At 45.6% G+C, this 15,691-nt stretch overlaps 1 protein-coding gene across 1 annotated transcript; it reads left to right on the top strand.

Moving 5' to 3' along the window:
• The first annotated feature begins 8,722 nt into the window (after window positions 1–8,722).
• Window positions 8,723–14,616, top strand: LOC102994605 (HLA class II histocompatibility antigen, DM beta chain). The gene is made up of 7 exons (XM_055079750.1): window positions 8,723–8,737; window positions 8,938–8,998; window positions 10,060–10,341; window positions 11,607–11,891; window positions 13,314–13,430; window positions 13,776–13,811; window positions 14,166–14,616. The coding sequence occupies exons 2-7, from the start codon at window positions 8,944–8,946 to the stop codon at window positions 14,180–14,182; spliced, it is 792 nt and encodes a 263-aa protein (XP_054935725.1). The 5' UTR covers window positions 8,723–8,737; window positions 8,938–8,943; the 3' UTR covers window positions 14,183–14,616.
• The last annotated feature ends 1,075 nt before the right edge of the window (window positions 14,617–15,691 follow it).

The raw sequence follows: 15,691 nt of genomic DNA, 5'->3' as shown, positions 1-15,691 counted from the left end.
TATCAGTTTGTGCAAAATATGTGAGCAATGAAGGCAGAGCCACTTTCTGATAATCTGCTCATAAAATGGTGGAGGAAGCTGCTTGCAGGTTTTTTTGGAATTTTTTTGCAATTTACTGTTTGTGAAAATGTTTATGCCTAGTATAGGCTGCCTTGAGGAATATATAACTGCCTTCAACCTACATCATAGCTGAGAAAACAAGAGCTCATAATGGAAAAATAAGCCTTCAGATGCTATTCTAACTCAGTCATTCCGGTTTTGTGAAAACAGTATAATCCAAAATTCTTGAAACAAAGCGTGAACAGCCTGGAAGGGCCCAGAATTCATGTGTCCTTTCAGACGATCAGTTCGTTGGCCTGAGTGGACCGTCCAAGGAGAACTGTGATGATGCTGTCTTGGGTGGATGGTGGGGGCAGGGGGCACATGTCTACTAGTGGTAATTTCCTTTGCATGTGCTTTGTTTCTTGCTTTTCTTGGTGTTTGGGAGTTGCTTTGGAGGAGGGGGTGGCATTAAGGTGAAGAGTGAAATTATTTTGGTATCGGTGCAAGAGTCTCTGTTCTTTGCATCGTTATCAGAATCTAATCTAAGGGAAAATATCCACTTCTTCCCAGGAATTGGCATCTCCTCTGAACCATCTCATTTCTAAGAGCAGCATATGTACTGGTTAAGAGTGCGGACGGAGTCCAGAACCAAACCGCTGGGAATTCAATCGTGACTGTCAAATTTTAGCTGTGTGCCCTTGGGCAAGTTACTTAACCTTTCTGTGTCTTGGTACCATTTTCTGTAAAAGGATGATGATAACAATGGTGCCCACCTTAATAAGGTTGTTGTGAGGCTTAAATAAATTAACATCTTGTAGAATGCTTAGAACAACGCTTGGCATGTAGAAAAGGTGCTCAGTAACTTAGCAAGGATTTTCACTGGGGAATTTAGCAGCATCATTAACTTCTTTTCTGGAAACTACTTTGAATCTACCTTCAAGTATTGTATGTTCTCCCTTTGAGATGTTTTTCTTTCCTTTTCACGTTACCATTCTACATCTGTCTCATTGCTTTCTAGTTCTTCCTGATTTCTCTCTCTCCATTTTCCAACTTATCCGGGAACTTCCTGCCAGTCAAGCCCTAAAACTGCTTTTATTTATTTATTTATTTGTTGCCCTGCACAGCTTGCGGGATCTTATTTCCCCAACAAGGGATTAAACCCAGGCGTACAGCAGTGAAAGCGCGGAGTCCTAACCACTGGACTGCCAGGGAAATCTCAAAACTGCTTTTATTATGCTGTGTGACCTTAGACAAGGCACACCCCCTCTCTGGGCCTCAAACTCCTCATCTGTAAAATGATGGGCTTAGGTTAGATGCTCTCTATCAAGCATTCTATAATACTGTCACTTATAATACTCAAGAAGCCTTCCAGACCCTCTCTCGTCTGGTGTCCCCCCTTTAATAAAAAAAAAAAAATAGTGCCTCCTCTTCCATGAATCTGTTCCTAATACTCCAGCCCTGACTGACCTTGACTGACCTCGGAATTCCAAGACTTGGCACATTCAACCCAGACCTTGCTCTCAGCGCTATGCTGCCTTGGTTTATGTGTTAGTTTTTTTTGTCATACAACTACTTTGTAATTTCAATGGTTCAGGGATCATAAACAGTTTATACTCCCACCAACAGAGCAAGGTAGTTCTCACTTTCCTTTATTGTCACTAACACTTGAAATTATTTGACTTTCAAATGTTGGCGATACAGTGGGTGTCAAGTGGTCTCACGTTTTGTTTTTTTTTTTAATTTAAAAAAAATTTTATTTTTTAACATCTTTATTGCAGTATAATTGCTTTACAATGGTGTGTTAGTTTCTGCTTTATAACAAAGTGAATCAGCTATACATATACATATATCCCCATATCCCCTCCCTCTTGCTTCTCCCTCCCACCCTCCCTATCCCACCCCTCCAGGCGGTCACAAGGCACCGAGCTGATCTCCCTGTGCTATGCGGCTGCTTCCCACTAGCTATCGATTTTACATTTGGTAGTGTATATATGTCCATGCCACTCTCTCACTTCATCCCAGCTTACCCTTCCCCCTCCCCGTAGGGGCAGGACAGGAATAAAGATGCAGACGTTGAGAATGGACTTAACTTGCCTTTCTCTCCTTGCTAGTGAGGCTGGACGTCGTCTTATAGGTTTATCTCTCTGTGAATTGCTGATTCATATCTTTTATCTATCTTAAATATGGCTTTTTCTTGTGAATGTACGGGGGTTTCTGAAATATTTTATATAGCAATCCTATGTCAGTATAAATACTGCAAGTGCCTTCTTCCACTTTGCTGCTCATCAGTTAAATTTGTGTACGGTTCTTTCCCCAAATAGAGTGATTTCATTTTGACAGTCAAAACCCATATGGTTTGTGTTTTCATAACCTTAAGACATCCTTTCGAACCCCAAGGCAGTAACGTTACAATTTTTGCTGGAACATAAAGTGATAGGGGGAGTCTCCATTTTCTCAATGAGAATATTTTAAAAGATTTTTGACCAATTCAAAATTTAAAGTTTTAGGTATATAGAAGTTATAGGAAATAGTCAAATGTCTGCTAACTGCCTTTATTTAGTTACTAACTCACAAATTTAAAATCACATATTTTATAACATATTTTAATGTAGGCATATTGCTGTTTCCACTTTTCACATTTCATAAAACAATTTTTATTCTAATTCTCGTGTATTTATTTGTGATTATGCTAATGGCTTCTAAATTCTTTGATTTATTTAAAAAATAAACCCATTTATTTAAACTAAAAAACCCACCAAAAACAGTTTGTTCATTTCTCCTACCTGCCCACCCCTCCCTGGCAGTCTCTGGCAACCACGAAACTGTTCTGTTCTCTGTTTCTATAAGCTTGGTTGTTTTTTTGTTTGCGTTTGCTTGTTTGTTTGTTTATAAATTTATTTATTTATTTTTGGCTGCATTGGGTCTTCATTGCTGCACGCGGGCTTTCTCTAGTTGCGGTGAGCGGGGGCTACTCTTCGTTGAGGTGCGTGGGCTTCTCACTATGGTGGCTTCTCTCCTTGTGGAGCACAGGCTCTGGGCACGCGGGCTTCAGTAGTTGTGGCATACAGCCTCAGTAGTTGTGGCTCGCGGGCTCTAGAGCACAGGCTCAGTAGTTGTGGCGCACAGGTTTAGTTGCTCCGCGGCATGTGGCATCTTCCCGGACCAGGACTTAGACCAGTGTCCCCTGCGTTGGCAGGCGGATTCTTAACCACTGTGCCACCAGGGAAGTCCCTGTTTGTTTGTTTATTTTAGATTCCACATGGATAAGAGAGATTATACAGTATTTTTCTTTCTCTGACTTATTTCACTTCCCATAATGCCCTCGAGGTCCATCCATGTTTTTGCAAATGGCAAGATTTCATTCTTTTTTATGGTTGAATAATATTCCATTGTATGTATACACCACGATTTCTTTATGCATTGATGGATAATTAGATTCTTTCCATATTTATAAAGATATTATTATACTATAGAAATATAGTAAATAATGCTTCAGTGAAAATGGGGTGCATGTATCTTTTTGAGTTAGTGTTTTTGTTTTCTTTGGGTAAATACCCAGTAGTGGAATTGCTAGATCATATAATAGTTCTATTTTTAATTTTTTGAGGAACCTCCATACTGTTGGTGAATCCTTATGCAATGTTGGTAGGAATGTAAATTGGTGCAGCCACTGTGGAAAACAGTATGGAGGTTCCTCATGTATTTATTAATTGAAATCATTTTAGGATAATGTATCTTCTCCAAACAGCTTTGAGAGAGTGGCCATAACTTGGAAAGGAAAAAACTTAAGGGCTTATATGGAAGGTAATTCTCTCTATTCTGATGAATAATTTTAGGTAAAAAAGCTTTGCCTTATATCTGGCCATATATGATATTTCACTGTGCTTTCTTCTATTAGGGTTATTGTCCTCCTTTCACAGTTAGATCTTTATTGATCTGGAGTTTTTCCATATGGTATGAGTATGTTTACAACTTTCTTTTTCTCCAAACACTAAATTGATTTTAATGCCATGTATCAAATATTTGATTTATTCCCAGGAATTTTATGCCAAATTCCCCCATATGCATGGATTTGTCTCTGGATTATTCAGTTCAATTGGTTTGTCAGTTCCTGTGTCCACTTAATCATGTTTCAATTATTATGGCTTTTTTGTGTTTTAATATTTGGTAGGGCTAGTTTCCATGTTTTTGCCACCTCACCTCCCAGAAAACCACATTTTGCTCTTCTTTATCAAAATTGTCTAAGATTCTTATGGACTTTATTATCATGTACATTATAGAATCAGCTTGTCAAGTTCTCCCCAAATTCTGCTATGATTTTGGTTAGAGCTATGGGGGGAAACTGACTTCTTCATTATGTTAGGATGCCTCATCCATGAATATGGTATGTCTCTTCACTTCTTAAGGTCTTCATTTATGTACTTTAATATAAAGTTTTCCTTTTTTTCCTAGAAAGTTTTTATACTTTTGTATGTTAATTTCTAAATATATTTGGTTTAAAATTCCTATTATAAATGGTTGGCAATTTTCAATTAGTTTCTAATTGATTATTAAGATATGATTATACTATAGAATTTAGAATCAAGTCATGGTGCTATTACTTAGTATCTGGGTAAAGCTGGGCACTCACTAACCTCCCTCTGCCTCCATTTTCTCATAGTTAAAATGGGGAGGTAATAACATGATTCAAGAGTTGTGGTGGCAAATCAGGTAAAATATCTGCTAGTAGTTCAAGTAATCTGGCTGCAGGATGGAAGGAGGTGGAACTAGTTACAGCAACTGTAGCTCAAAGGTCAGGGTCTAGAGCAGTGAATCCTAACAGAGAAGAAGGAGAGCGAGGAGAGGAGAGGTGGGAGGTGGGTAGGCGTGAAGTTGGACAGACTGGGAAGTCATGTAATCCTGATGGGATGCAGAAGTGTGTAGGTTTGAAAAGACATTGAAGGAAGTCACAAATGTGGTCTCACGCTCTTGGTTTTCAGTTACAAGTGATGGACAAGTTGAACAATTTTTGAGTTTATAAAATGGAGGCTCGAGTTAAAACCATCTGTCCAGGACTTCCCTGGTGGTGCAGTGGTTAAGAATCCACCTGCCAACGCAGGGGACACGGGTTCGAGCCCTGGTCCCAGAAGATCCCACATGCCTCGAAGCAACTAAGCCTGTGCGCCACAGCTTCTGAGCCTGCACTCTAGAGCCCATGAGCCACAATTACTGAGCTCGCGTGCTGCAACTACTGTTGAAGCCCGCGTGCCTAGAGCCCGTGCTCCACAAAAAAGAGAGACACGGGTTCGAGCCCTGGTCCCAGAAGATCCCACATGCCTCGAAGCAACTAAGCCTGTGCGCCACAGCTTCTGAGCCTGCACTCTAGAGCCCATGAGCCACAATTACTGAGCTCGCGTGCTGCAACTACTGTTGAAGCCCGCGTGCCTAGAGCCCGTGCTCCACAAAAAAGAGAAGCCACCGCAACGAGAAGCCCGCGCACCGCAACAAAGAGTAGCCCCCACTGGCTGCAACTAGAGAAAGCCCATGCGCAGCAACGAAGACCCAACGCAGCCAAAAATAAATAAAATAAAATAAATAAATTTATATTAAAAAAACACACACACTATCTGTCCAGAAGAGGAACCTGTGAACATACAGGGAGGGACATTAGGAAGGACCTAGAAGAGATTTTTTATTATGGCCATACTCTCGAAAAAGCGTAAGACCACATTTCTGACTTCTTTAAAGGTGCCAATGATGTCATTGTAGTTCGTTTTTGTTTTTGTCAGTCCAGGTAGCTGGTAGACCCCCAACAGCACCTTGTAACATTGCCCAGCTCGTGTGGTTATATGCCAAGACTGGAATGCCAACCGCCTTCCTCTTCTCCGACACGAATCCAGCCCACTTCCAGGCCCCCTCAATGAAGAGGACTTCCTGTCCACCAAACACACAATGTCTTCTCTTTTCTCTTTTAAGTCCACTGGCCTGATTGCTTACTTGCATTAACATAAACTCTTCTCTTTCTAGATGTTTCTTCTCACTCCCCAACCGAGCTGTAAGCGAATGACGTGGGAACGGAGCCCACATCTCTTAGCTCTTGGGAGTCCCTGTAAAGTTTTGCAGGTAAACACCATGGTCAGTCCACTTCTGGCCTATGGTGGCCAGCTTTGCAGAAGAGGCAGCGGGCAAGGAGGGGACTCACTCTTTGGGCCCTTGTGTAGTGGCAGTAAAAGAGGGACAGCATATGGGAAGCTGCCTGGGGTTCCCCAACTTCAGTCTTGGGTGTTACATAAATAGTTATCCAATCACCAACAATGCACAGGACAGTTGAAACATTCTTTGGGGTTGACTGGAGGTGGGGGACAGAGCTATGTCTGTAACAACAACAACAAAAACAACAAAAGTAGGGTAAGGAGGAAGAGGGGAAGGAAAAAACCACTTCGCTGAGCACAGGTCTCTGGGTTTTTCTGTCCAGCTTGATTCTAAAAAGCACCCTTAGACTTCTCATTAGTAGAGAAGTGAAATCGTCTACATTTCCTGCTGCTGCCTTATGGAAGGTTTCACATCTCCTTTGGCTGCCCGAGCAGAGAGCCAGACATGAGATGGAGCTTGCTGAACCTCAGGGAGCTGGCAGAGGGCCACACAGGCCCTCCTGTGTGGAAAGCATTCCTGTGCCAGGCGGGCTTTGGGGACCTTGAAAAGGATCCCAAGACCTGGTTCCTGAGGTTAGGTTCACTGCCGACCTGGAGGAAGGAGGAGAGACATAAGGGGGAAGTGAGCATGTGTGTGTAGGAGAATTCACAGTTTTGAGACTGTTGAAAGAAAAAGTGGAAGAGACATGGGTTCTAAGATCAGGAGGAACTCTGAGCATCGGAAAGATAAGACTCAGAAGGATTGGGGTGGCTTTTCCCTTTTTCCTTTTCTCAGCGGAGGACTCCACGAGTTACCTTTACTTGGGTCATCTCAGTCCCAGGATGTAGTGAGTGTGTGGGCACACTCAAGTGTGTGTGTGTGTTTGTGTGTGTACCTCGAGACCTTGCGTGTGAATCTTTGGACCTGTTTTCCAAACTGTAAAATGAGGACCATTAACAGGTCTTTTAAGATTAAATGAGATAGCATGTAAAGGATTGACTTAGCATAGTATCTGTCACAAAGTAGAAGCTTAACAAATTTTGGACTCCCCTCCTCCATTTTCTGCCCATTCAACACCCTTAATGGTTGATTAGAGAAATTCAAGTGTCGCTGTGTAACACAAGTGGGGCTGAGTGTATGGGTGGGGGGAGAATGTGGGCAGAGCTTCAGTGAAGCTCAACTAGTTACACAAAACAACTCTTTTGTTCCTGATATTCATGTATGTTTTCATCTTGGGGGTAAGCTTCCCCCCCTTCCTTTTTTCTTCGTAAATATCAGATTCTCTGGGGGTCAGGGACTTGGAAGGAGGACAGGTAAATGTGGTGTCAAGGGCTTCCCTCCTAATCCTCTTTTCTTTAGCTCACTATCAAGTCAAATACAAGAGCTTTCAGAAAGCAAGGTGAAACTTGCTTGGACTTACCTGGTAGTGCAGCAGTTAAGACTCCACGCCCCCAGTGCAGGGGGCCTGGGTTTGATCCCTGGTCAGGGAAATAGATCCTGCATGCCTCAACTAAAAAGATCCCGCATGTGGCAACGACGATCCCATGTGCCGCAACTAAGACCTGGCGTAGCTAAAAAAAAAAAAATAAATATTTTTTAAAAAGGAAGCAAGGTGAAGAGAGGCAGCCCTGAAGCCTAGTGGGGAGCACAGAGAAACCAATTTAGGGTTTTACATTTGTAATGGAAAAATCTATCGATTGTATAGTTCACAATGAGAATGAATTGCTATTTAAAATTTGTCTTTTCCTGGGGAAGAAAAGTAGGGATGTTTTATCTCATTTTTCTAGTGGCTTCATAATGTGGGGACCTGCCCCAGGACAGATGGGACCTGTGGGGGAAACAGGGGAGTTTTGAGTTTGGGGGAGACAAGTGAGCTTTGGGCATTGGCCCATCACCAGCTAATTATCAAGGGGGTTAAGTGGTATTGCCCTGCGGTCTGCTCTGAGATGGTTCAGAGGGTAGGGGGTTCGGGTTTATGGCTTAGGAAAGCAGAAAGGAGAAAATGAAGCTCATCTGGCTAGGACAGATGAAGCAATGGAAGCCCAGGGAGGGATTTTTCAGGGCTGTGGCCCTGATCTCTTAGGAACTGCTTCTCTTCTGCAGTCTTGCTTTGAGGCCAGCTAACTGCACTCTCCCTACATCTCCTTCCTTAGTAGCCCTGCCTCTACCACATGCCCCAGAAGGGCCCCTTGTCCGCCTGTTTCCTGGGTGACAGGACAGACCAAGGAATATGTAATCAAGGGATAAATTCCCAAGTAACTTCCCTTAAAGAAGCAAGAGAGGTTACCTAGTCCCCAGTCTTTGAGGAGGACCATGAGCGGAAACAGTTAAACCAGTGGGCAGTCCAGGCTGCATACATCTTGGGAATATTGGGTTTATTCTCTCCACTGAGCTAGGGAAATCCATCTACAGACTGTTCCTTAGGAGAGTTAAGAGACCAGCTGTTAAAAGCCCAGGGCAGGATGAGATCTACCTAGTAACTGATGATGCTGGGCTGAGGCGCTCAGCGATTTGTCTCTACACTTGTCCCCGCCTACCTAGCCAATCTGACAGTTCTGTTTGGGACACTGAGTTAGACGATCAGGTAAGGAACAGGTATAGTATCGAGGGGCTTGGTAGCTCCAAATCGCTCATTTAGAGAGCATCGAGGGGCCCCGGCAATACCATATTCGCACTCAGTGTTTGGAGATAATCTACCCAGGTTGGGACTTCTCGGGCAGGCAAGGACCCAGCACCCCTGGAAGAGCTGGTCCAGGCGACGGGATTCCCTGTGTCTCCCCCTAGGAGAGCATGACTGCCCTCCTGCCGCTGCTGCTGGGCCTCAGCCTGGGCTGCACCGGAGCAGGTAAGGACCCTCCCTTCCTCTGCTCCCTTTGGGTAGGGTGTTCAGTTGTGTTACTGGATTCGGATACCCCAAACTAGTCTGTCTCCCTATTACATGCTCCCATAGCAGTTTGTACTGTACCTTTGTAGAAATTTTTTTTTTTTTTTAGCGGTACGCGGGCCTCTCACCGCTGTGGCCTCTCCCGTTGCGGAGCACAGGCTCCGGACGCGCAGGCTCAGCGGCCATGGCTCAAGGGCCCAGCCGCTCCGTGGCATGTGGGATCCTCCCGGACCGGGGCTCGAACCCGCGTCCCCCGCATGGGCAGGCGGACCCTCAACCACTGCACCACCAGGGAAGCCCCTGTAGCAATTTTTAAAATTTATTTTTTAGTTGAAGTTTAGTTGATTTACAATGTTGTGTTAACTTCTGCTGTACAGCAAAGTGACTCAGTTATACACATGTATACGTTCTTTTTTAATATTCTTTCCCATTATGGTTTATTCCAGGCTATTGACTATAGATCCCTGTGCTACACAGTAGGACCTTGTTGTTTTTCTGTGTAGCAATTTTAATGTAATTAAGCTGTATAATTATTCGTGTAATAAGCATTTCCTGTTGGAAGGTAGGCAAAGACGATATCTGCCCTGTTGAATGCTGCATCCCCAGCTCCTAGCACAGTGTCTAGCACACAGCGAGTGCTTCAGAAATACATGTGGCACGAATATTTAATAATGTGTCCAGTACAGAACAAGGCTGACTCTTTCCTTTGACCCCTTTTCTCACTCGATCACTGGCCTTTCTGAAGGTCTTATCCTGGGTAAATTGTTGTGTTTAAACATGCAAATAATTTTGGGCTACTTGTGTCCCCATGCTCAGTCTCACATAAAGAGGAAACAGCATCTAGAAACTTCTCTGATAGGACCATCTATGCTCTTAATCGGGACTCTCAGAGACTCTGGTCCATGAGCTTGGTCAGCAGATGCTGCCTCAGTCGGGAAACCTGTGCCCCACTCACCAGGTGTAACTGAGGCTTGGGGTCCTGCAGAGGACTCTGACCTATCCCCCTTCTCTGGCTCCTGCAGGAGGCTTTGTGGCCCACGTGGAAAGCACCTGTCTGCTGGATGACGATGGGACTCCAAAAGAGTTCACATATTGTATCTCCTTCAACAAGGATTTGCTGACCTGCTGGGATCCCCTGCAGGCCAGTATGGTCCCTTGTGAATTTGGGGCACTGAACACCTTGGCCAAATACCTCTCAGATTACCTCAACCATAAGGAAAACCTGATCCAACGCTTATCCAACGGGCTGCAGGACTGTGCCACACACACCAAGCCCTTCTGGAGATCTCTGACCCACAGGACACGTAAGGAGAGAAGGGAGCAGGGGAACGGTTAGGAAGCACAGTTAGGAGAGGGGAGGCCAAGAAGGGTCCCTCACCTGCAAGGGGTTTGAGCTGTGGGCAGGAAAGAAGCAGAAAATCGGAGGACCTGGGATGTAAAAAGAGGGAGGGTTGACCCTTATGAGGACACAAGGTCGTTGACAGGGGTAGGGCAGGAATGAAAAAGGGGAGGTGATGTTTGAGCCAGTGAGGAGCTATCGTGGGGAGAGTAAGCTAGTTTTCCTTCAATTTAGGGCATCTCAGGAGGCAGATCCAAGTTCAACCAGGGGTTGAACTGTCAGAATAACCAGAATGGCTTTTCCCAAAATGTTCATGCCACTGTAGCCCAGGTTCTGGTGTCCCAGGTCTGAGACAGGCCCAGGCATGGGAATATGTGGAAAACCTCCCAGGGGATTCTGATGCAAACTCTCTCACCCTTAATCACTTGCATTGAGAATGACTTGAGATTTTTTAAAGAAAACTTGAAGTTCTCTATCATACAGAGTATTTTGTCTTAAGATGTGATTTCTCAGAATTGCCTGGGGAAGGTGCTTGTTAAAAACCCTTGAGAAGCCGCTTGAGAACCGCTACAGATCTGTTGGATGAAAATATCCAGAGATGCAGGCTCGGGAATCTGCATTTTAACACAATATCTTGGATTTTTATTGAAGATTTTGTTTGAAAAACACCCAAGCAAGCGGAAGGGTCACCTAGAAGAATAAACTATTAAAAGATGGCAACATGAATGATCTCATGAATTAGGATCCCTTCGTCCAAATTTAGGAGAGTTAGTCCTGAGTTAGTCTTGTTTCCTTAAACTAGTCAAGGAAAAAAAAAAAAGGCTTTCTTTATCAAGTCAATTTGTTCAATGAGGTTTGAGGACAAGGGTGTTTTCCTACTTTTGCAAATCCCCCACTATAAGTCTGGATGACAGTTCACTTATGCACTTGAAATGAATACAATGACTTCTGAAACAGCCTGCAGTTCAGCCCTGGCTTCTACTTATTGTGAACAAATATAATTTTGGAGGAAAAAGAAAGGAAGGAGCAGTGATGAAATGGGAGACAAGAAAGAGTGAAGCAGGAGTACATTCTAACTCCTCATTTTCAAAGGGATGTGTGTGGGAATGAGGTGGGGGTCAGGAAGGTCGGTGGGCAAAATCCAGGAAGAATTCAAGTAGGAAAGAAACCAGGTTGGAGGAAAAGCCAGAATGTTGCCCTCCTTCGTGACTCTTTTTTCCTCCTCTGCAGGACCGCCATCTGTGCAAGTAGCTAAAACCACTCCTTTTAACACGAGGGAGACTGTGATGCTGGCCTGCTACGTGTGGGGCTTCTATCCAGCTGATGTGACCATCACGTGGAGGAAGAACGGGCAGCTGGTCCTCCCTCACAGCAGCGCCTATCAGACCACCCAGCCCAACGGAGACTGGACATACCAGACTGTCTCCCATTTGGCCACAACCCCCTCTTTTGGGGACACCTACACCTGTGTGGTAGAGCACATTGGCTCTCTTGAACCCATCCTTCAGGACTGGAGTAAGTGTGGGACAGGTGGGAGGAATTCGCGTTAAAGCAGAGAGCTACTGTCATTCCCTGGCGGTCCAGTTAGGACTCTGCGCTTCCCCTGCGGGGGGCACGGGTTCCAACCCTGGTCGGGAAACTGAGATCCTACATGCTGTGCAGCGTGGCAAAAAAAAAAAAAAAAAAGCAGAGAGCTACTTCAAGTGGGTGGTTGTAAAAAGAACACCAATATTTTGGCAAAGGGAATGGGATGTAGAGAGGTCCTCCACGGTACAGGGGAGAGAGGGAGATGCTGAGAAAGAGTGAGTCTGGAGGAACTTACGGAGGATTCACGACCAGAGATGGGGCCAGGGGATACAGACACGGAAGAGTTAGTTATTGTTGGACTTCCCTGGCGGTCCAGTGGTTAAGACTCCGAGCTTCCAGTGCAGGAGTCACGGGGCTCGATCCCTGGTCGGGGAAGATCCTGCATGCATAACAAGAGTTACTGTTGCTGTTGCTATGGTGCTGTGGTTGGTGTTACGTGCTTGTCTGAGGGTGGGAGGGGAGCCTGACTGTCCTGAAAAGAGGATGTCGATTTGGTAACCATATTTTCGGAAGCCAAAATTGTGATGCAATATTCTAGGCTTCTCGGATTTCCACTATTCTGTTGTCAGGTCAGGAATGGGAGTTGGAGAAATAAAGAAGGTCACGGAAGAAAGGGGACTCTCTCGGTCTGGGGGCCATACTGAATTGGGGCTGCTCTATCAGGAGGAAGAAGCCAGGGCTGGCAGACACTTTGGTGTACACGCTTGGAGGCTACTGCATAAAGCCAGTTGCCATTGTTTGAACCCCGGGATTGGAAGTAGTTAAAGGAAAGGAATCCGGGTGGGGGACAGGATTCAGACTAGGGCCAGCTCCAGGACGTGAGGGCTGTGGAGGGGGGTGGAGACAGGTTCTGGAAGGACCCAAATCTGGAAGTGGGCAGGTAGCAGAGACATAAGTACTTGGATAACTCATGGAATGAAATCTTGGAAAGTTAGGAAAGGCGGAAAGACAATTTCAAAGGAAAATGCTCAGATAGAGTCGTCAAAGGGAGCAAGTATTGTCACCACAGGCAAATGGAGAGAGGGATGGGGAATGCTGTATTCCTCAGCGAGGGTGCCGTTGGGGTGAAGGAAGAATACAGGATGCCTTGAGAGGCCCTGCCATCTTAGAGAGGATCTGATAGCGGGGGTACTAACTCAGGGAGAGCGGCTCCCCAGGGAACCACAGGAGTAGAGACCCACAGGATAGGGGTTTTGAGGAAAGGCCGCTTCCTTGGGCCTGGACTGGTGTGAGCTAGACCCTTGGGGTCCGGATAAAGCACCTTTGAACCTGAGGTGGAGGTCGCAGTAAATGAAGTTGCTCTGGGAATGAGCAAGAGAAATTGGTTCTAGTAAGTTTCTATTTCCGCAGCTCCTGGGCTATCGCCAGTGCAGACAGTGAAGGTTTCCATGTGTGCTGTGACTCTGGGCCTGGGCCTCATCATCTTCTCTCTTGGTTTGCTCAGCTGGCGGAGAGCTGCCTACTCCGGTGAGTGACCCTCCTGAACTCTCAATCCCAACCTCTGCTCACTTTAAAACATTAAAAAAAAAATTTATTTGGCTTTGTTGGGTCTTAGTTCCGGCATGGGGGATCTTTAGTTGTGGCATGCAGACTCTTAGTCGCAGCATGCAGTCTCTAGTTCCCTGGCCAGGGATCGAACCCGGGCCCCCTGAATTGGGAGCACAGAGTCTTAACCACTGGATCACCAGGGAAATGCCCTCTGTTCACTTTCTGTTTGTGACTGGTTCTCCCATGGCTACCCCATTGGCTGTGAATAATACCAGAGACTTATCCACCAAGACTGTCCTCCACTCAAATCTTTTCTTCTCCTAGGCTACATTTTCCTCCCAGGGTCCAATTATCCAGAAGGTAACGTCTCTGTTGGTCTGTCTGCCTGCTGGTCCTTTGGAGGGGGTGAAAATTGGAGTCACCGTTGGGTTCAGCTAATGGCGCTGATATTTGGAGCGGGGGTGAGCTTCCACCAGGCTCGGGATGACAATGTGATTGAAGTTGCCGTTGCTGGGATCAGGAGCTGGAGGGAGGAGCTCCTACCCACTTCTCTTCTACCCAACGGAGTGTCTGAAGGTGGCTCCTTAGTGTTGGGTGATCTAGAATTTTCCATATCACTCTATTAAAGGCTCTGGCATATGGATGGTTATAGGGGCAAACGACGGGGTCAAATTGGTTTGGAGCTTTATTATCTTGTTTTCATTTCTTCTGCAGGTCAGCACATTTCCTAGAGGCAGAATCCTACAACTTCTTCTCCACGTGAGGAGATTCAAACTCTCATGGATGCTGCTGTGCTCCTCCAACCCCTCCAAGCTTCCACATTTTGTTGGATCCTATGGTTTCTCTATTTGATTATTTGAATTTCCCAGTCCTCGCTATGTAAACCTTACAACTTGGGGAACTCATTCCTGGGAATATTCTGTAACCAAGGTGTTGTCCATAGGTAGAGCCCAAGGCTACGTATCTGGGGTGAATATAATCTGGGGAGGAAGGTCAAAGGCCCTCTTGGGGGCCCCCGGTGCCACAGAGGCATGAGTCGCTGGTGATCGTCTGTGAGGAATAAACTCTGGTGGAAATACAGTTTTTTCCATGCTTTTTCTTGAGGCCCTGAGGAGGAACTGTAGGCAGTTAGGGGCTGGGCTTGATTCCCTCTCCTACTTCAGTCGAAGAGTCAGTGTTTCCTCCCATTTTCCCATCTAGACATGACAGAACTGGGGATAGTTTCCTGATGGGTAATTCATAAGAAGGTAATAAACTGTGGTGGGATGGAGTCACAGAGTCAGGGATAGGAGGGGGTTAACAGTTTTCTGACCTCATAAGGGATTTTAATGAGGATTAAATGAGTTCATACTTGTAAATGGCTGAGAACATTACCTGGCACACAGCCCGCCCACACTCATGACATATCAGTCACAACTTTCTGGGCCAGGCGCTCTACTAGGTGCTTTACATGCATTGTTTCATCTGATCCTCATCACAACTCTGACACAGACCCTCAGATAGTCAGTATTGAAGGGGCAGAGCTCAATTTCTGATCTGAGTTCTGGGCAGTTATTTCTTCCATAACCTACGTGGGAAAGGGACCGTAACTCGAGTGCTTATCACGACCTAGGCACTGGGCTAAGTGCTTTATGTTGTATCTCATTCATTCTCCACAATCACCCTGTAAGGAAGGATGGTCTCCCTCTGAGTCACAGGTGAAAGTGAGGTTCAGAGAGGTTAAATAACTTGTCCAAGGTTGAACAGCAAATTCTCTATAGGATGTCTGTCTGCCTGAGTTGGAAGTAACTAGGCTGCTGTATTCTGAGGACCCTCATGCTGTCGAGCACACCACTCTTCAGAGCCCCCCTTGCATTTCCTTCCACCCCAAACCCAAGGGGGCTCCACCGTTGGGGGCTGGATTTCACACAGCGGAAGAGAGGTGCTCTTCGTTCCCAGTGAAGGGCGACACCTGCTGGACGCAGGTGGCATTGTCTTTGGAATGAGAGTTAGATACTAGACTAGGCAACCGAAAGAAACCAGAAATGAAGGTAAGTACTGGAGGAGTTTAGCCTCACAGAGAATTGTGGAGGGAGAACAAGGGGTTAGGGATGCATGTGTGTGGGTGTCTATGTAGGAACACATAAGAGCAGAATCTGATGAGCTGGGGGAAGGGGTCAGAAGACAGACGGTGTGTGGAATCTTCCTGCATTGTTGTCTCCATGGTTGTTTGTGTGAGTGGGTGGGAGGGTGGTCACGGG

This window comes from Physeter macrocephalus, chromosome 18 (assembly GCF_002837175.3).
Source record: "Physeter macrocephalus isolate SW-GA chromosome 18, ASM283717v5, whole genome shotgun sequence".
Taxonomy (NCBI): Eukaryota; Metazoa; Chordata; class Mammalia; order Artiodactyla; family Physeteridae; genus Physeter; species Physeter macrocephalus.
The sequence above is the reverse complement of the archived record's forward strand: the minus strand, read 5'-3'. Positions and strand labels throughout refer to the sequence as shown.